This window comes from Galeopterus variegatus, unplaced genomic scaffold, assembly GCF_000696425.1.
Source record: "Galeopterus variegatus unplaced genomic scaffold, G_variegatus-3.0.2 Scaffold8245, whole genome shotgun sequence".
Taxonomy (NCBI): domain Eukaryota; kingdom Metazoa; phylum Chordata; class Mammalia; order Dermoptera; family Cynocephalidae; genus Galeopterus; species Galeopterus variegatus.
The window spans coordinates 62848-84615 of NW_007734356.1; the positions used below are offsets into that span (position 1 = coordinate 62848).

A 21768-nucleotide genomic window follows, 5' to 3' on the forward strand; every position below is an offset into this window, starting at 1 on the left:
GGCAACACATTCCGGCAATATTGGGAAACAGTTTTGTTTTGTTTTGTTTCAGGATCTTGGCTTTCAAAGACAAATAGTTGTGCTTCTTGTTTGACTGGTATGCAGAAAAATGCATCCTTCAAATCCAAAACTGAAAACCAACCATAATCTCCCAGTGTGGTCATCAATAATGTATAAGGACTTAGAACAGTGGTGTGGACATCTTGTACCACCTTATTTATAGCTCTGAGGTCTTATACAAAGCAATACTCATTAATATGAGGTTTCTTTACTGACAATATAAGGGTGTTATAGGAAGATTGGCAGGGCCAAATAAGTTCATGTTTCAAAAACTTCTGCAGCACAATACCTTCTAAGGCTTCCCTTTTCAGGGGACGTTGCTTTTTCCTAGAACTCCTGCTCCTGTCTTCAGTTCTATAGTTACCAGAGTTATATTTTTGGCTCAGCCAGGAACCCCATCTGCCCAAACTGTTTCACTCACTTAATCATAGACTTTGGGAGGAAACAGTTCACCTTTTGGGGGTCTAACTCTGGCAAGGATCATCTGGAACTGCAAGGCTTGCTCAGGAGGCACTCGTTTCTGCATATGTTGTTTCTTAGGAGAAAAAGTCACTTGTGCATTTAATTTACATAGCAAATCTCTTCCCAGCAAAGGGATGGGACACTTAGGCATATGCAGAAAGCTGTATCTCAATGTCATGTCCCCCAGATGGCACTGTGGACGTTGAAGAAAAGGCTTCACGTGGGGACCTACCAGTAACTCCTATAATGGAAACTGTCTTCCCAGCACGTTTAGCTAATTTAGTGCTTAAGACTGAGTAACTCGCTCCATTGTCCAACAGAAAATCAATTAATGTATTCCCCACTGTCAACTGTACCTGGGGCTCCTCTGGAGAAAGAATTAGTGGCTCTGAAAGTTTTAGTGGAGCCCCAGGCCCCGTCATTCATCACCAGAGATGCCTTCCTGTTTCATCATTTGCTTTTTTGCTGTGTCCTTCTGCTGTATCTTCAGACAGTCTTGAACCCAGTGCCCTTCATCTTTACAGGAAAAGCATTGATTGCCCCCTACTGGCCCTTTCTGTCCTCACCTCCATTCTCTTTCACTTTTTAATTTCTCTTGCTTTTCCACTGTTTCAACAAATATTGAAGCTTGCTTAGCTTTTTGGGATTCTCTGGCATTAAGCACCTTATATGCCACCTCCACAAGCTGTGAGGGATTCATCCCTGCAGCCCCATCAAGCTTCTGTAACCTGCGGCAGATATCTGGAGCACTCTCTCCAATAAAAGACATATCTACCATCCTCATATTCTCTGGCGCCTCTGAATCTGCATCAGAATACTTTTGATATGCCTGGTATACAAGTTCCAAAAATTGAGCTGGGTTCTCATTTACTTCTTGTTGTAATTCTTGTGTTTTATTTAAAGTCCTCTGCTTAGGCATTCCCTGTTTAACCCCTGACAGTATACACCATTTGAAACCATCCAGCTTTGCCATCCCATCATTATTTGGGTCCCAATTAGGCTCAGCCAGAGGCACAGCCCCTGCAAGATCTGGGGTTCCATTAGGATGTTCTTCATGGAGGTGGCGAGCCTCAGCTTTCACCTTGTCTGTACAAGTCACCTTTCATCAGCTGTTAATAAAATGTTCATTAAGGCCTGCATATCTGCCCACATGGGTTGATGAGTATTAAAAACACTGGTGAAGAGATCAGCTATTTTCTGAAGATCATTTCTATATGGAGGATTCGAATGTTTCCAATTTAACGAGTCTAAGGTAGAGAAAGACATACATAACCAAAAAAATCCTGCAGGTTGGCCATGGACATTCAGTCCATCAACAGGGAAGTGGCAGAGTGAAAATTTCCCCCCTATGGTCAGGTATACACTTGAGCCAAAACGGGTGCCCTGCCGAGTCTTGGAAGGAGAGACTGTTCTGGAACACTGATCATATTGGAGTGGGGCTGATGCCCCATGTAACGCGTCATCAGGAAGCTCTCGGGCCACCATTTGAGGCTGAGGTGCCTCAGGCAGTGGCTCAGGAAGGGGTGCCACTGGAGGTCCCATAAGATTCAAAACCTCTACAACTGTTGATTTTCCACTTCATTATCCCCTCTATTCTCACTGTCGGGCAAAAGGGGATAGGATAACAAGGTGGCTTATCAGATAGTTTGGGGAAGCCACCTTGTCGTACCATTAATTTGGGCCCTGATCCTCCTCTCGAAGAGCCCCAATTATATAAAAGCATGAAAGACTGAACATAAGGTATTTCATCCCATTTGCCTGGTCTCTGGCAAAACAATTCCAGTTGTACCAAGGTATGATAATTAAGAGATCTATTTAGTGGCCACCGTTCTCCAGAGTCTAACACATACACAGGCCACACATTACTGCAATACAACACCATTCCTATCTTGGTCATGGGTGCATATCTAAAAGCTGGCCAATCTCCCAGAATACGGCTCAGAGGACTTTGAGCCAGGATAGAGAAATTACCTGTGATATTAGTTTTGTTTTCACACTCATGCACACAGAAAAGTCAAACAAAAAGATGAAGCACTTCCAAACAGACAAAATGCTGGTTTCTATGTCCTACAGCTGTCTACAAACACCAAGCTAGCTCATAAACAAACGGTGTAGGAAAACAGCTGCTGGCATACACACCAAGACACTCAAACACCAAATGGAGCACTCCTCCAGATGAATGGTTGGTCAAAGCTTCAACAACTCATATTCCACACTAATAGTACCTTTCCCTAACAGTGTGAATAGAGGACTTCCAGCATGCATGCTGGAGCAAACTTACCCAACCCCTAGAGTCAACTCCTCACTAACGCTGCTTTTCTTCACCAACCAAAAGGCAGGGAATCAGTGGTTAATGCCATTGCTGGAATTCAGAGAGTCCTCTCCAGGACAAATGGGGTCTTGTAGCTGCTGGGAGTGATGCCTAGAATCCCAGCCTCAGGGTCAGCCTACTACAGGCAACTGACACCCACAGGCAGATCCCATCTTGCTCTCACAGAAGTGGGGGTCTAAGCCACCCAAGGCACTCAACTCCTGGTTTGGCTAACCAAAATGTGTTAACAAACTTAGGTCTGGCTGCCTGCCCACTCAAGAAGGAAAGAAAAAAGACTCAAAAATCAAATGGTTGGTATTTAGAAAAGCAGGTGTATTCAGCTGAAAGAGACAATAGGCTACCCCACCTCAAGGACTTAGAGTTACTGAAGAGTTTCTAAAGGGGTGCGGGGTTGAGGGAACAGAATGTGGGAGGTGAAAAGCAGGAGAGAAGGGCATGTGAGCTACAAGGCACCCGTGTCTGTGAGTCAGGTACAAGACCTCACCAAGGCCTTGTCTGGTTTCTGCTCTCATCTTCACTGTTATCTCAGGGCCCTGCAAGATATTATTTTGCTCCAGAGTTCAATCAACAATTCTGCAAAGTCTTTTGCATGGTTTTGCTTCACAGAGCTCTGGTTGACTTGGCTGGTGCCCGAGGTCAGCTTCCAGTCATTTGGCCTTGATCATGTCTCAAAACTCTACAAGTCTCAAAGAAAAAACAGTTAGCTTTGCAAAGTACCGATTAGCTTTTCAGCCTTGTAGTCCTGTTTAGCAAGCAAGATAAGAAAGTCAGGGGATGGGGAAAAGAGTGAAGGGAAAACAAACTGTCCTTTTATAAAGCCCCCCACCCCACCCCCACAGTCCAGGTGGTTTTAGGTCCTAACATGGCTTCAGTCCTGCTTACTCCAACAATATGACTGAGCAATCCCACTACTGGGTATTTATCCAAAGGAAAGGAAATCAGAGATATCTGCACACATGTTTATTGCAGTACTACTCACAATACCCAAGATATGGAAACAACCCAAGTGTCCATCAAAAGATGAGTGGATAAAGAAAAGGTGGTATACATGCACAATGAAATAGTATTCAGCAATAAAAGGAATAAAATCCTGTCATTCATGGCAACATGGATGAGCCTGGAAATCATTCTGTTAAGTGAAATAAGCCAGGAACAGAAAGATAAACACAGCATGTATTCACCAATATGTGGGAGCTAAAAAAGTTGAGCTTGTAAAAGTGGAGAGTAGAATTATGTTTACCAGAGGATGGGAAGGGTCAGGAAGAGAGAGACATTGATTAACAAATAGTAACTTACAGCTAGATAGGAAGAATAAGTTGTATTATTCTATAGCACTATAGGGTGACTATAATTAACAATAATTTATTGTATATTTTCAAATAGCTAGAAGAGAAGATTTTGAATGTTCTCAACACAAAGAAATGATAATTGTTTGAGGTAATTAATAAGCAAAGAAAGGTATGACATAAAGCCAGAATTTATCATTCACAAGAAAGCAGAGGGCAAAAAGTTGGAAAACTTTCAGCCTGGCCACGTGGTAGAGAAGCAGAGAGCATTTTTAGGAGAAAAATGCGATGGTACATCCCAGTGATGGTTTGCTAAGGAGATTAGTACAGAAGAAAGTGATTATCAAGAGAAGGGGGGCGGAAAGGTCTTGAAGGCATTGCAGAAGTCTCTAGTACCAATCATTCCATTATAGGCCCAGAGACTTAGGGAGACAGAATGGTCTTAGGGAATAGGACACAGGTGCCCTCCATGGGATGGTTGCCCAGGGCCACCTCAGGAAGCTGTTTCTAGCAGCAGTACTCCAGCTGCTTTGGCTCCTCCAGCCATGGCTAAATTGGCTCTAGGTATGGCTGGGGCCACAGGTTTGAAAACTACAAGTCAGCTGGGTATAGTATTCTATAGTTGGGGACCTGAACACCCCTCTTTCAACATTGGACAGATCATGTAGGCAAAAGACCAACACAGGAACACAGGATTCAAACCATACTTTAGACCAATTGGACTTGGAAGACATCTGCAGAACATTTCATCCAATGACCACAGAATATACATTCTTCTCATCAGCACATGGAACATTTTGTCCAGGACAGACCACATCTTAGGTCATGAATCAAGTCTCAACAAATTTTTTAAAAATTGAAATTATTTCAAAGTATCTTTTCAGGCCACAATAAATTAAAACTAGAAATTAATAACAAGCAAAACTCTGGAAACTATACAAAGACATGAAAATAAAGTACGTCCTGAATGACATATGGGCTCAAGAAGAAATTAAACAGGATATCAAAAAATTTCTAGTGAAAATAAAGACATGGCATACCAAAACCTGCGGGATACTGCAAAAACAGTACTAACAGGGAAGTTTATTGCAATAAATGCTTGCATCAAAAGAATAGAAAGATTTCAAATAAACGACCTAAGGCTACACCTCAAAGAACTACGAAAATGAAAATAATCCAATCCCAAAGTTAGTAGATGGAAAGAAATAATTAAGATCAAGCAAAACTAAATGAAATAGAGGCCCCAAAAATGATACAAAAGGTCAATGAAACAAAATGTTGGTTTTTTGAGAAGATAAATAAGAGAGGAACCATTAGCTAGCCTAACTAAAAAAAGAAGAGAGAAGACTCAAATAACCAAAATCAGAAATGAAGGAGACATTACAACCAATACCACAGAAATATAAAGAGTCATTAGGGAGTATTATGAACAACTACATACCAACACATTTGAAAGCCTGGAGGAAGTGGACAAACTTCTGGACACATACAAACTACCAAGACTTAACCAAGAAGATGTAGAAAACCTGAACAAACCACTAACAAACAACAAGATTGAAGCAGTAATCAGCAGTCCCCCAACAAAGAAAAGCCCAGGACCAGATGGTTTTATTGCTGAATTCTACCAAACCTTTAAAGAAGAATTGACACCAATTCTCTTCAAACTATTCCAAAAAAAAGGAACAGAGACCATTCTCCCAAACTCATTCTATGAGGCGAGCATCACCCTGACACCAAAACCAGACAAAGATACAATGAAAAAAGAAAACTATAGGCCAATATCTTTGGTGAACATAGATGCAAAAATCCTCAATAAAATATTAGCAATAGAATACAGCAACACATCAAAAACAATATATACACCACAATCAAGTGGAATTCATCCCAGGGATACAAGAACGGTTGGACATATGCAAGTCAATAAATGTGATACACCATATCAACAAAATCAAAGACAAAAACCATGTATGATTATCTCAATAGATGCTGAAAAAGCATTTGACAAAATTCAACATCGCTTTCAGGTAAAGATGCTCAGCAAATTATATATAGAAGGAAAGTATCTCAACACAATAAAAGCCATGTATGACAAACCCACCATCAATATCATCCTGAATGGGGAAAAGTTGAAAGCTTTTCCCTGAAGAACAGGAACAAGACAAGGATGGCCACTCTTCCCACTGCTATTTAACATATTCTTGGGAGTACTATTTTTTAAATTTTTTATTATACATGCATGTGGGGTACAACATTGATTTTCAATAATTGTGTAGAATGTGTGGTGGTTAGATCAGTATAGGTAGTTTATTCATCACTACCATACGCAACCATTCTTTGTGTCCATTGACAAATTCCTCATTAGCTTCACTCCCTGCCCTCATCTTTTCCACCTCTAGTTTTCTGAAAGTTCAACATATTACTGTGATTGTTGTTCCTAGCCAGAGCAATCAGGCAAGATAGAAAAATAAAGGGCGTCCAGACCGGAAAAGAAAAAGTCAAATTGTCCCTGTTTTCAGATGACATGATCCTATATACAGTAAAGCCTAAAGACTATATAAAAAAAACTCTCAGAGTTGATAAATGATTTCAGTAAAATTGCAGTATACAAAATCAACACCCAAAAATCAGTGGCATTTTTGTACTCCAACAATGAACTAGCAGGGAAAAAAATCAAGAAAGCTAGCCTATTTACAATAGACAACAAAAAAAACCCCAAAATACAATAACTAGGAACCTATTTAACCAAGGAGGTGAAAGATCTCTACAAGGAGAACTACAAATTGCTGCTGAAAGAAATTAAAGAGGACACAAAAAGTTGGAAAGACATTCCATGCTCTTGGGTTGGAAGAATCCACATTGTGAAAATGTCCATACTTCCCAAAGCGATCTACAGATTCAACACAATCCCCATGAAAATACCAATGACACTTCACAGAAATAGAAAAAACAATCCTAATGTTCATATAGAACAAGAAAAGACCCCGAATAGCCAAAGCAATCCTGAGCAAAAATAAATACATAAATAAAGCTGGAGGCATAACACTACCTGACTTCAAATTACCACCAAAAGCTGTAGTAACCAAAACAGCATGGTATTGCCATAAAAGCAGACACATGGACCAATGGAACAGAATAGAAAACCCAGAAATCAACCCGTACACTTACAGCCAACCTATCTTCAGCAAAGCCTCCAAGAACATACACTGGGGAAAGGACCACCTCTTCAATAAATGGTTCTGGGGAAACTGGACATCCATATGAAGATGAATGAAACTAAACCCATTCCTCTCACCATATACAAAAATCAACTCAAAACGAATTAAAGAATTAAATATACATCCTAAAACTATAAAACTCCTGAAAGAAAACATAGGGGACACACTTCAGGAAGTAGGACTGGGCAAAGACATTATGCATAAGACCCCAAAAGCACAAGCAACCAAAGGAAAAATAAACAAATGGGATTGTATTAAACTAAAAAGCTTCTGCACAGCAGAAGAACCAATTAACAGTGCAAAAGACAACCTACAGAATGGGAGAAAATATTTGCAAACTATGCATCTCTCAGAGGTTTAATATCCAGAATATACAAGGAACTCAAACAACTTAGTAAAAAAAGAAGTAACCTGATTTTTTTTTTAAATGGGCAAAGGAGCTGAATAGGCATTTCTCAAAGGAAGATATACAAATGGCCAACAGACACATGAAAAAAATGCTCAGCATCACTCGGCACCAGGGAAATGCAAATCAGAACCACATTGATATATCATCTCACTCACATTAGATTGGCTATTATAAAAAATATAGAGAATATCAAATGCTCAGGTGAGGATGTGGAGAAGGGGAACCCTCCTACACTGTTGCTGGGACTGTAAATTGGTGCAGCCATTATGGAAAACAGTATGGAGTTTCCTCAAACAACTACAGATAGAACTACTATACAATACAGCAATTCCACTGCTGGGTATATACCCAAAAGAATGGAAATCATCATGTTGAAGGGACACCTGTACTCCCATGTTTATTGCAGCTCTATTTGCAGTAGCCAAGAGCTGTGTTTTAGTGCATTTTGTGCTGCTGTAACAGAATACCTGAGACTGAGTAATTCATAAAGAACAGAGGTTTATTTGGTCTATGATTCTGGGACAGCTGCATCTGGCGTGGGCCTCAGGCTGCTTCTACTTATGGTGGAAAGTGGCAGACAGCCAGCATGTACAAGCAGATCACATGGCAAGAGGAAGCAAGAGAGAGAGAGAGGAGGTGCCAGGGTCTTCTAAACAACCAGCTCTTGCAGGAACTAATTGAGAATTCACTCTTTACTCCCCCCACCTAGGGAGAGCATTAATCCATTTATGAGGGATCCACCCCCGTGACTCAAACAGCTTCCAGCACTGCCACACAGGGGAATAGATTTCCACATGAGTTCTGGGAGGACAATACATCTAAACTCCATCAAATTGGAACAAACCTAAATGTCCATCATTAGACTACTGGATAAGGAAAACGTGGTATATTTACACAATGGAATATTACTCTGCCATAAAAAGAATGAAATTCTGTCATTTGCAGAACATGGATGAACTTAGAGAAAATTATGTTACATGAAATAAGCCAGGCGCACAAAGAGAAATATTACATGTCCTCACTTGTAAGAGGGAGCTAAAAAATAATAGTAATAAACAAATAAATTTTTAAAAGAAAGATACAACAATCACAATAATACATTGAACTTTCAATAGAAGAAAATAGAACTGAGGTTATCAGAGATGGGAAAAAGGGAGAAGGATGGGGGAAAGGGAGGAATTGGTAAAGGGACACAAAAATCATAAACATTGTATAATGTTGAATATACTAATTATCCTGGTTTGAATATCACATATTGCACACAGGTATTGATATTCAATGCTGTACCCCACAGATATGTCCAATCGACTATGTTCCAATAAAAAATAAATAAATAAGAAAAATGTAAACCAGAAGACTTGGTGGCATCCACGTGGTGTTAAGTCTGAAGGTACACAAAATGCCAGAGCTGTGGAGGCTTGGGAGCCTCTACCCTGATTTCTAAGGGTATATGGAAAAGCCTGGGAGTCCCGGAGAGGTCTGTTGCAGTGATGGAATCCCTGTATTGAATCTTCACTAGAACAATGCCAAGAGGAAACTTGGGGTCAGAGTTGCACCAGAGAAACCCCATAAGCACCATGCCAACTGGAGCCGTGAGGACAGGACCACCATGGAGACTCCAGAACTGTAGGGCTACCATCATGCAACGCCACCCTGAGATAGCCGATGCATGGCCTCAGACCAGGAAAGCCATAGAAAAGGAGCTGACTAGGAAGTTGGGGACCCAACCCCCACACCAGTGCAGAGAGGACATCGAACATAGAGTCAAAGTACGATATTCACCAGCTTTAAGATTTGATGCCTGCCTTGCTGGGTTTTTGACTTGCTTAGGACCTGTTACCCCTTTCTGTTGGCCTATTTCTCCCTTTTTGGATGGAAATATGTATGCTATGTTTGTCCCACGATTATATCTTAGAAGTAGATAACTTGTTTTGATTTCATAAATGGGACTTTAAACTCTGGACTTCTGAGTTGAAAGAAGTTAAGACTGTGGGAATGAAATGAATGTATTTGTATGCAAAAAGGACATAAGTTTTGGGGAGCCAGGGGTGGAATGCAGTGGACTGAATGGACCCCCCAAAGTCTTTGAGGCTTAATCCATACTGTAACTGTTGAGGGTGAGAAATCCTATTATGGAAATTGAAAGGTGGGGCCTTAAAGAGGTGACTAGATTGTAAGGACCATGCCCTAGTAGATGGCCATGGTTCTTAGGGCTTTAAAAGGAGTACATGAGAGTCTCTCTCTCTCTCTCTCTCTCTCTCTCTCTCTCCCCCTCCATCCCTCCCTCCCACCCCACTATGCCATCCACCAAGTGAGTGACACTCTGCATTGCTGTAGAGTCACTTCACCAGATATGTTCCCTGGACTTTGGACTTCCTAGCCTCTGAAAGTGTAGACAATAAATACTATTTCTTTACAAATTACCTAGTTCCAGATATTTTGTTAAAAGCAACAGAAACAGACTAATACAGTGGCTGAATGCATAAAAATAAAAAAACCCAACTATATGCTGTCTGCAAGAGACTCCCTTCACATTTAATGATAATGACATAAACTGAAAGTGAGGGATGGAAAAAGATATTCCATGAAAATGGAAACCAAAAGAGAGCTGGGATAGCTCTACTAAGAACAGACAAAACAGACTTTAAGTCAAAAGCTATAAATGTAACAAAGAAGATCATTATGTAATGATAAAGGGTCAATTTATCAAGAGGATATAGCAATTGTAAATATGTATACCCCCAACATTGGACCACATAAATATGTAAAACAAATATTAATAGATCTGAAGAGAGAGATGGACTATAACAGTAGGGGATCTCAATACCCTACTGACAGCAATGGACAGACCATCCAGATAGAAAACCAATAACAAAACATTAGACTTGAATTTCACCAAATTTTGAAGACAAATTTTCCCTTTCAGAGAATCTCTCCTTCTCTCCTGCCAACTATCTGGACACTATGTCAAGAAAAAACCAATTACTCATAGATCTCATCTCTCTAACACTTGCCAGTCAAATGTCTATTTTATACTCAAAAAGCTTTCTTTCTCATCTGAACCATTGCTGAGTGTTGTATTTCAAAGAAAAGAGGCTCTCTAGTTCAAAACTCATGATTTGAAACCAATAAGAGTTGTCCTTTCCAATTCCAGATGACATCTCTACTTTCTCCAAATTCAACTTGAAAAGTAGATTATTATTATATGGACGCAGCCAAAAAGGCTGAGACACAGCAGTTAATACGATCTTTATTGTAAAAAGGGAGAAGAATCTTATTACTTCACGTTGATTGTATGTTGCTCTCTACTGTCTCTCCCAAGGGGTGTGGGCAGGTTCATAGAACCATAAAACCAAACAATTGCTAAGAACTTACTCCTCCTAGGATTCCCAGAGAAGCTAGAGGTTCAGGAGCTTATCTCTAAAATAAACTTGAGGGCTGGCCAGTTCGTTCATTTGGTTAGAGTGCAGCCCTATAACACCAGGGTCATGGGTTTGAATCCCTGTACAGCCAGCCACCCCCCAGAAATAAAATTTAAATAAATAAATAAATAAATAAACTTGATTGCCATGGATGAGAACCTGCTTATTATCATCTTTGATACCCACTTCCACACCCCCTTGGGTTTCATCTTCTCCAGCTCTCCTTTGTTGATATCCTTTTACCTCCACCATGGTCCCTAAGATTCCCAAAGAAAACATCCAGAATGAAATAAGGCAATCACTTTTGCAGACTGCTTCATCCCGGTATCTTTTGCCATGGTTGTAACAGAGATGAACAACAGTCTCCTTGACTATGATTGATGTATAGCTGTAGTGGATTGAATTGTGTCCCCCCAAAACTCACTGAGGCTTGAACAGTGTTCCCCAAGTTTTATGTATTAGAAACTTAGCCCTCACTGTGACTGTTAAGAGGGTGGGAGATCCTATTATGGTAATTGAAAGGTGGAGCCTTGAAGAGGTGATTGGATTGTAGGACTGTGCAGTAGTGAATGGATTAAAAATGGTGGTCAGGGTGTGGCTCTGAGGGCTTTAGAAGAAGAGTAGAGTCTGTCTCTCTCTCCGCTCTCTCTGCTTCTACCGTCTTGTAATGTGAGACCCCTGGGTCACTGTCACCACCACCAGATGGACTTTGGACTTCCCAGCCTCAGAAACAGTAAGCAATAAATTTTGTTTTTCTTTATAAATTACCCAGTTCCAAGTATTTTGTTATAAGCAAACTAAACGGACTAATACTATAGCCATTGGTCTCGTTTGCCTTTATAAGTTAAGGGCATGTGTCTCTGGATCGAACTATTTCTGTATCTTGGTTCATTAGTCTTGAGTGTGTTCTGTTTCCTCACCTGATTTCATGTAAGTTTCATCATATGTACACTATGACCCTTCCCATTTCTTCAGTGACCTTGCCAAGTTCCTTGCAGTTACTAATGCTTTCAGTCTTATTGCTTTCTCTTGGTTCTGTGAGTTCCGCGAGCACCCTCAGAGAATATGGATTAGCGAAGGGGATTACTGTAAAGTAGGGAGAAGAGAAAAGCTTGGCCGTTTCCTACCTATATCCCTAACATCTCAGCTCCATTATTTTACTCAGATGAGATTATCTGAAGACCAGAAATGATATTTTGTGTGTGTGTGTGTGTGTGTGTGTGTGTGCAAAAAAAAAAAAAAAAAAATGAAGAAATATCAATTATCCGACACAACTGTTTGGATTTAGAGTCTCTGGAAGGTTTAATTATCCACCACAGTACTTCCCATCTCCCTGGAACTGAGAGTTAAAAAATGATTTCCATTCTCCTCTAGGGATAATTCCAATCCCAAAGTCTCCAGCTCCCATGGTTATTAATTTTCTCTCTGACAAAAAAAGGGGGACAGAAAAAAATAATCTTTCTGATGCAACACCAGCCCCAAGAGTCTCTATCCTCAGGGAATTTTGTCAAAGACCCTTGGACCAAGGCAAGATTAATTAACCAGAGGTGCTGGATTCCAGGGAGATTTTGTCAAGAAAGCATCCCAGAACAGGGAGAATCCAGGTGTGTTTAAGGGCAGAGGGGTAGAGGTCTCTCAGATTCAAACAAGGAGGTATTAGAGCCTTCAACTCACATACTTGTGGGACTCTCTAGGGTCTAGGCATGATTAGAAAGAAGATATTGATGGCAAGAAAGAGCCCAAGGGGCTGAAAGTTTCACGTTCACTCATGACCATCCTGGATTTCAGTATATGGAAGCATTTGGAGGGAAAGAGAGACTATATATGCCTCTTGATCTTCCCTGGTGCTCAGGTGGGCATCTGACCATTTGTTTTATCTCAGTTGATCAGGACTGATGAGCCTGGACATAAGTGACCCTCAGGACAGGTCATCCTTTCAATGTCCAAGTTTAAACTTCCGTGGAAACTGCTGAGCTGGGAAGACCTGGAGATCTTGACAATTGCTAGGAGGTTAGACCTAGGGTGTGCTCCCTGGACAAGTCCAGAGACACACTCAGCTCCCCTACTGGGGAGAGTCTAAAACAATGACTCACTGAAGCAGTGCTCAGAGATCAGATCAGCTCAGCTTGGAGAGCCAGGACGGAAAGAGCCAAAGCTCAGTTCAACACCCAAAGCAGAGAAAACATGACTTGAAATCAGTCAAATGGGGAGTCAGCTCTCAGCTCTGTCATTCAATCCCTTTGTTACCTTAGACACATAGCATACTGAGAATTTCCCTCACATATTTCATTCATTTATCAAATGCTTATAGAGTACTTGTCATGCACCTGGTGCTCTGTAGTTGGGAATGAGAGTTAAATAGACTAAAGAAAAAGAAGTGCTTTGTGAATCGGGCTCTCAAGTATCCATTCTTTGCCAAACTAGCAAAGACAGACAGAGGCAGGGCTGCAGTGTGACTTTCATGGGCTGGGGACACTCTTGCACCTTTGGGCTCCTTCCTCCATAAAAGAGAATATTAAAATTATATTTTACAGCTGGTTATTTGCAAAAACTCACTTATACCACAGGTTAGATAGAGGTGTCTTTTTTCTTCTTAACTAAGAAAAAATTTTGTGGGCCCTTGGTCTCCTGTGCCTGGTAGAGAAAGGCCTTTTCATTAATGGAAGATGTTGAGAAGGTTTTATACGCAACAAGGAGTCAACTAACCACTATGTCTCTTCTCTCATCTCTCGTTTTCAGCAAAGGGCATCAGATCTTGAATGCAAGCAGCAATGAAGAAAATGTAAACATGAAGGGAATTAAAAGTCAACTCAGAAAACCTGTTGCAGGAATCCTTCATGCTAAGGTATGAGGGAGCTGATTTAGAGCAAAGAGATAATCCACCCAGGTTCAACCTGAGCCAAGACCTGTCTCAGTCCATCCCTGTCTCCCTGACTGGGGAAGGTGGGTTTAGTGGGGAAAGAGTCATTTTCCTAAAGTTTCCTGAAGGAAGAATGTGTTTAAAGTCCAGTGCAAACTAACATAAGGGAATCACAATCCTATTGGAGAAGCTGCTTGCAGGGTTTTCCAAAATCCAATGGGGGGACTCTGTTTCTTTGTAGATCCATCATTAGCAGAGGGACCACCCAATAACTTTGGAAGGGAAGATGAGGTCAGGGAAACACAGGGGTGAGAATGTGAGGGGAAGAATAAGGCCTTTTATCAGGAAGACATTGATGAGATCTCAGATAATCTTCAAAGGCAGATGACCTGATGTACCAAGGCCCGTAGTGTTGAGTTCACATCATGTCTGGACAAAATGACAATTCTTGGAACTAAACCAGATTTGACCTGCATGATATCTTCTCAAGACAAAGACTGGGGAGCTATTGATCTATCAATTTACCCATCAGCTGAAAGGATTGCCATGCCAGAGCCAGGTAAGTGCCTGGGGGAGTACCAGGGCAAAAACATTGAAGAGGACAATGGATTCCATGGCTAGAGAGGTGGCTTCCTCCCAAGGCTGGGCAGTAGGATCATCATTAAGCAGAGTAGCTAAACTCAGCTTGATTGGGGCAGGAGACCTGAGGGCTTACTTGGGGGAAGCAGGTCTGAATGAAACATGACAGTCCCGGTGGCAGAGAGTGACATGGGAAGAAAGAAGCAAAAATTCTGGAGTTACAGCAGCTGCTGTCTAAGCATTGATTCTACCTCTTGTTTGCTGGATGATCTTGTGCTGTATTAGTTTCCTGCCAAAACAAACACAAACTAGGTGACCTAAAAATATATATATAAATGTATTCTCTAACAGTTCCAAAGGCCAGACATCCAAAATCAAGGAGATGGCAGGGTTTATTCCTTCCAGGGGCTGTCCAGGACAACCCTTGCCATGTCACTCTCCTGTCTTCTGGTGGCTATAGGTGTTACTCGGCTTGTAGATGCATCACCCCAAATCTGCCTACATCTTCACATGGCATTTCTTTCTTTCTCTCTACATGTTCTCTGCTCTTATTATAAGGACAACGGTCATTGGATTTAGGGCACACCCTGAATCCAGGATTCACCTCAAGATCCTAACCGATTACATCTGCAAAGACACTGTTTGCAAACGAGGTCATATTCTGAGGTTCTACTCGGACAAAAATTGGGGGGGGGACACTATTCAACCCAGTCCAAACTGGAACTTCTCAGAATCTCTGTTCCCTTATCCATATAATTCAGATAATAACAACACCCACTGGCAAGAATCATGTTGGGGGAAAAAATGCCTGTAAAATACTTGGAATTATCCAGCCCAAAATGTCAATAGTGCCGAGGTTAAGAAACCCTTCAACTGAAACTCCTCAGCCTTTCTCTGACTTCAGCATGGTCCCTGGTACACAGTAAAGGTATAATAGGAATCAACTCCCTCTCTTTGGTTTAAGGGGAGAAATATGTGTGAAAAGAGAAGAATCAGGAACATCATTCACTTGAAAATCCTTTCATGTGGTCCACAAAGACTGTATGGCTATGAGTTGGCCCAAAAGGATAAGAAATAAAGAACACACCTTTCTCTAGATAGAAATGTGGTAACAGTGAGATTCTCTAAGGAAGTAAACTGGGAGTTGTTTTATTGCTATTTCCTTAACAACGTATCTGGAAACGAAATATCACCCAAGAAAAATCTCATGTTTTGCATGTGACAGGAAACTTTTCTTCACTGAAACACCAAGCCAATAAATTCAAGAGCCCTCCCAGAGGCTCTGTTCAAGATCAGAGAAAAGCTGATGAGATTCAACCAAAGTGTTTCTCAACCTTGACATTATCAGCATTAGGACCAGGTAATTCTTTGAGGTGAGGACTATCCTGTAGGACGCTGAGCAGCATTCCTGGCCTCCATCACTCGATGCCAGTAGCACATCTCAGTCATGACAACCAAAAAAGTCTTCAGATATTCCCAATGTCCCCTGTGGGGTGGGGTTGGAAGACAAAAGTCCCCCTGCTGAGTTAGGGTAATAACAGGACAACTGTCATTTCGGGACAGCATGACTGAGAATGAGCTAGAATTGATCAATTTTTACCATGTAACCAGACAAAAGTTATAATGTTGAAAACTGTCAACAAAGCTAGTATGTATCCAGCAATCTAACCATATGCCAGACAGTGAGCCAAGCACCAGGCTTACATTATCCTGCCATGGGAAGAGATTGTAGAAGTCACCCAGCCAACCTTTTTGAACGTTTGCATTTTCTTCACAGTGAGAATAATACTTGTGAACTTAAGTCAAGAAGTTACTAGACGATGACTGCTGTGCTAAGATCTTTAATTCATTATCTTATTTAATCCTCACAGCAACTTCTACAAGAAAGGTTCTGTTTATCCCCACATACAGATGGGGAAGTTGAGTCCCAGAAAGTGTGAATAACTTGCCTGAAGTCACAGGGCGAGGATGCCACTGAGTTGGCATTCAAGTCTTGCTCTGTGTAAGCCCAGTGTATTTGCATAACTGTATGCCAGACAATCTATATACGCCCTATTGCTTCTTTGTGGAATGACCTTCCTTTTTCTATCTGCGTAGAAGATGATCCTACCTGATTTTAAATACTCAGCTGAAAAGCCTCCCCTTCTGTGCAGCCTTTTCTGACACCCTCTCCTCCAGTAGAGTTGAGCACTAGATCTCTCTGGGAACTCACAGCACCATGTACATGTCTCTCTTGCATCTGTTTTCATCCTGTCCTGAATGGATTTGGTTACCTCCTTACAGCCCCACCAATCTCTAACTCCTCTGAGGGCAATGCTGAGGGGTCTTTGCATTTCCTGTCCATGTGTCATTCATTCATCGAATAAGACAGGCACTGCCTCATGAGCTCTCCATTCTATTGTTGGCTAGATTTTATTCCTAAAGAATGTGTTGGTCTGACCCATTCGTTCACTCAGTTAGAGTGTGGTGTTGATAACACCAAGATGAAGGGTTCGGATCTCCATACTGGCCAGCCACCAAAAAAAAAAAGAAAGAAAGAAAGAAAGAAAAGAAAATATATATATATATATTTTTGTTTTGTCTCTCTGATTTCCAACAACGGGTAGATGGAGAGAATTAGGTCTTCATTCTCCTTCTGATAACAGTTTGTTAGATTCTGATGGCAGCTCTCACCTGTGCAGAGAGGCCTCCTTCAAACACGTCATCCAAAGAAATTTTCCCTAGTAACTTTCTATAACTTTGGTTATTTTTTTACATTTATTTTCATTAAAAAAATATATGGTTTACTCCTTTCTTGTTTCTTATCTCTGTCTGCAATGGGACTCTGAGTCTCATGGAAGCATGAGCTTGCTTTTTTTTTTTTTTCTTTTTGTTTTTGTTGTTTTCTTACCACCATGTTCTTCTTCCTCCTTCAGTGACTGGCTCTTAGGAGGAGCTCTATTAATTGCCACTGAATGAAGTAATGGACAAAGGAATACTTGGTGACAACAATCCATATGGGAAGTAATTTAAGAAGACCTGAAATGCCAGCTTTAGTGTGACATCAAAGTAGGCAAAATAAAGAGATGAAGATAGAAATGGGCAGTTGGCAGGTAGGCAAGGGGAAAAATCTTGACCAAGTTTCACTAGACAGAATCAAGTCATAGAGGCTGAAAAATATCCAAGGTAAGTATCATCAATGATTTGAGCACCAGAGGATCTTGAGTAGACACCCGCCCAACACTAAACCTTCCTGGTCTACAAGTAGACCAACTCCTTTGGACATTGAGTAATGCAGACCTCTACTGGACCCACCCAAGTTTGAACTTCCCATCTTAAAAGGCCATTTTCTCTATACTTTTCTACATTCTTCTCTCTGTTTCCCCATTGGTGGTGGTGACAGGTACCACTATGGCCCAGAATTTCTCAGTGTTGGAGGTGATATGTGTGAACAGTGCTCCAGGATGATCTGAGTTTGCCTGGCAGGTGAGGTTGAAGGTAAGAAGTTCACATATTCTTTTTTTTTTTTTCCTTTTTTCGTGACCGGCAACGGATCGCAACCCTCAGTGTCGCGCCCGTACCGGACCGGGACCAGCAACGGGATCACAACCCTCGGTGTTGCACCCGCACCTCGCTCAGGCAGTGAGCAGCCGGTCTGTATGTGGGATCCGAACCCTCGGCGGGAGCGCTGCTGCACTCCCAAGCAGCGCACTGTAGCAGTGCACCACCGGGCTGGCCCAAATTCACATATTCTTAATTAGGTCATGGCAGTCCATTCTGATCCTTCATTCATCTTCCTTATCCAATGCATTCGTTCAGCAGATTTTTGTTGAATACTTAATACATGTTAAGCATAATGTTCTCCACTGCCATCCTATAAAACCAAGCCTCAGAAAGATGGCTGATATTCTGGACAACTTCCCACCCATCACCCAGGACATCTGTTTCCAACCTCTGTATTTCATGTGTCCTTTTACAGAGTAGATATCTGTGTCCACATGCTAAAGATCATCCCATCTTTGACAAGTATCCCTTCACAGTGTAGACGTATTTACCCACATGCTAAATATCATCCTACTTTTGACTCTTCCAAACTTTGGTTCTCCCCCTTTCTCATCCAGGAATTTGGAAACAAGACTTTTCTCATGGGTCTAGGCTTAATTTTTTCATCCAGCTTCATCATAACCTATCAACTTGGGATAGGTCTTTCTACTTCATTATTGAGTCTCTTCCATACTCCACTTCTGCTTTGACCCAGTGGCTTCAGGGTGGTATTTCACTGGGGTTGTCTTGTGGCCTGTTGCTTGGCAGCAGACAGGTTAACTGCAGATGTTGGTTGGTAGCACTTATCTGTAGGGTGAAGGCAAGACTTTTACTCAGAAATGACAGCAGCATGGCAATATGATGCTAGTCCCTGTCTCCTGACCAGAGCCTACACAATGAACAATCATGGCATTTTTCTGACTGAGATAAATTTGCTCATCACCTTCCTCAAGAGACTGTAGGCAGCTGCTATCAAGCAATTGCTGTTGGCATGTAAGATGAAATTACCCCACTGAGACCCATTGCCAAATGCCCTGTTCTTCCTACAGACGAATGATGCCTCCTGGAGGATGGGAGAATCAAATCAGTCAGCAGCCTCAGATTTCATTCTCATGGGACTTTTCAGCAACACAGGGTCACACCTGGTCCTCTTCTTTCTTGTGGTCATCATGTTCACCATGGGTCTTCTGGGAAACACCGTCCTGCTCTACCTGATTCACACAGACTCCAGGCTCCACACACCCATGTACTTCCTGCTCAGCCAACTCTCTCTGTTGGACATTGGGTTTCCACTGACCACCATTCCTAAGATGATGGCTGCCTTCCTGCAGGGAGGAGGCTCCATCTCCTTCGGGGGCTGTGCAGCTCAGATGTTCTTCCTGATGCTGATGGGTGTCTCTGAGTGTGCCCTGCTATCCCTCATGTCTTACGACCGCTACGTTGCTGTGTGTCACCCTCTGCACTATCCTGTGCTCATGAGACGTCAGGTCTGCCTGCTCATGGTGGGCACTTCCTGGTTCTCAGGTGTGTTCGTGGCCTCCATCCAGACCTCCATCACTCTTCATTTCCCCTACTGTGCCTCACACACTGTGGACCACTTCTTCTGTGAGCTGCCCGCCCTCCTGAAGCTCTCTTGTTCAGACACCACTGCCTATGCATTGGCGCTGTCCATCTCTGGGGTGCTGATCTTGCTACTGCCCATTTCACTCATTGCTGCCTCCTACGGCCATGTGCTGGGGGCCGTTCTCCACATGCACTCAGCAAGGGCCCGACACAAGGCCTTCACCACGTGCTCCTCACACATCACCGTGGTGGGGCTCTTTTATGGGGCAGCCGTGTTCATGTACATGGTGCCAGGCACCTACCACAGCCCACAACAAGACAATGTGGTCTCCCTCTTCTACAGTCTCATCACCCCCACACTCAACCCCCTTATCTATAGCCTGAGGAACAGAGAAGTTCAACTGTCATTGGCCAAGGTCCTTCAAAGGGCTGGCTTCAGGTCAATAAGATGACCGCATGGTGATGCTGGTTGTCCTAGGGACTCTCCATTATAGCTGAAACCTATCTGTCATTGGCATTCCATGGGGTGCAATATTTACTATGTGACCAGCCCCCTACCTCCTCCCAGACTCCCTTTTTCTTTTGTGAATTTGTAGAAAACAAATCTAGAGATCCCAATCACTTAAACAAGAAGAGGGAAAAAATTGACTGCAAGCATGTCGATTCAACAGCAGAGATGGATCAGCTTATGAATATTTTGCTCACCTATAAGTGTCCTGCCTTATGCCCCATTCTTACACTTTTCTGCAGAGTGAGTGATGGGTCCGGGATCCAACCCCTGAAATCCAAGCAAAAAAGAAGATCTAGGGACGAGTGCTGACAGTGACACTCTGAAAGTTCCTCCCCTTCATGGTTCTTGGCAGTGTCTTTGTTTGGGTCATATTTGTAGTTTTTATGGAAGTGAATGGCTGTCACTCAAGATGTCTCTTGCTGGTCAGTCCAAGCATGTGTATTTATCATGGTCTGAATTGTGATGTGAGATAGTGAGGTCCACCCTTGTCCAGACATCAGGGCCATCTAAGATTGGATGCTGCCATTTTTAAACTTTTATTGTCATCACCCATGGGCCAAGAGTTAAGATCACTCAGCTAATGATTCCAAGGGGAATAACACATCCCTGCTCTTTGCTTTGCAAAGATATTTGTCTAATGTATCATTGGATTAGGAATCAGAGCCATTTATGCATAGAAAGGCTGAACTGATATGTCAACCTAAGAATTTTGCTTGGCGAGTGCCAATCTATGTTTGGGGGTACAGGGTACTTCAAGGGAGAGGATTTTTGAGTGGAAGCATTTAAGTAATTGAACCACATTGTCAAGTTCACATTCGATCCCAAGCCTTATTTTTAGAGCTAGCTTGCACAAGTTACTGTAGGTATCAGGGATAATACATATACTGTGCCATACATTATGTACTGGAATTTATATGAATAATAATCTTTTATTGGTAAAGCCACCAGAGTTTTCTGTTATCACAGCATAGTCCCCCAACAACTCTATAAATACATGCTATTATTATCTGATTTACAGATTAAGAAACTAAGGTACATGGAATTTAGTTAAAATGTCCAGGTCACCCAGTTAGGGAGTAGGAGAACTGGGATTTAAACCCTGGATGGTTATAGACATAAAATCAGCAGTGGTGTAGAAGGTTTGAATAATATCATGAGCCAACATGACCTAGTTGACATTTACAGAACACTATACCAACAGCTCTGCACACTGCATGATCTTTGCAAGCTTACATGAGCATTCACTAAAATAAACTCATAAGATAAGTCATAAAGCAAGTCTCCATAAATTCCAAAGGGTTGAAATCACTCATAGTATGCTCTCTGACCACAACAGAATTAAATTAGAAATCAATTTTTAAATGGTAATTATAAAAACTTAGGGAGGGAAAAAAATGGGTCAAAAAACAAATTACAAGGTATGTTTTAAACTTAATTATGGTGAAAACACAACATATCCAAATTTGTGAGATCCAATTAAAGCAGTGCTTAGACGGAAATTTATAGCTTTAAATATGTAAATGGGAAAGATAATAAAAATTTAAAAA

General features: G+C 41.7%; 1 protein-coding gene across 1 annotated transcript; it reads left to right on the forward strand.

Moving 5' to 3' along the window:
- The first annotated feature begins 19217 nt into the window (after positions 1–19217).
- Positions 19218–20162, forward strand: LOC103608279 (olfactory receptor 2Z1-like). The gene has a single exon (XM_008592726.1). It carries the CDS (start codon positions 19218–19220, stop codon positions 20160–20162), a length of 945 nt encoding a protein of 314 aa, XP_008590948.1.
- The last annotated feature ends 1606 nt before the right edge of the window (positions 20163–21768 follow it).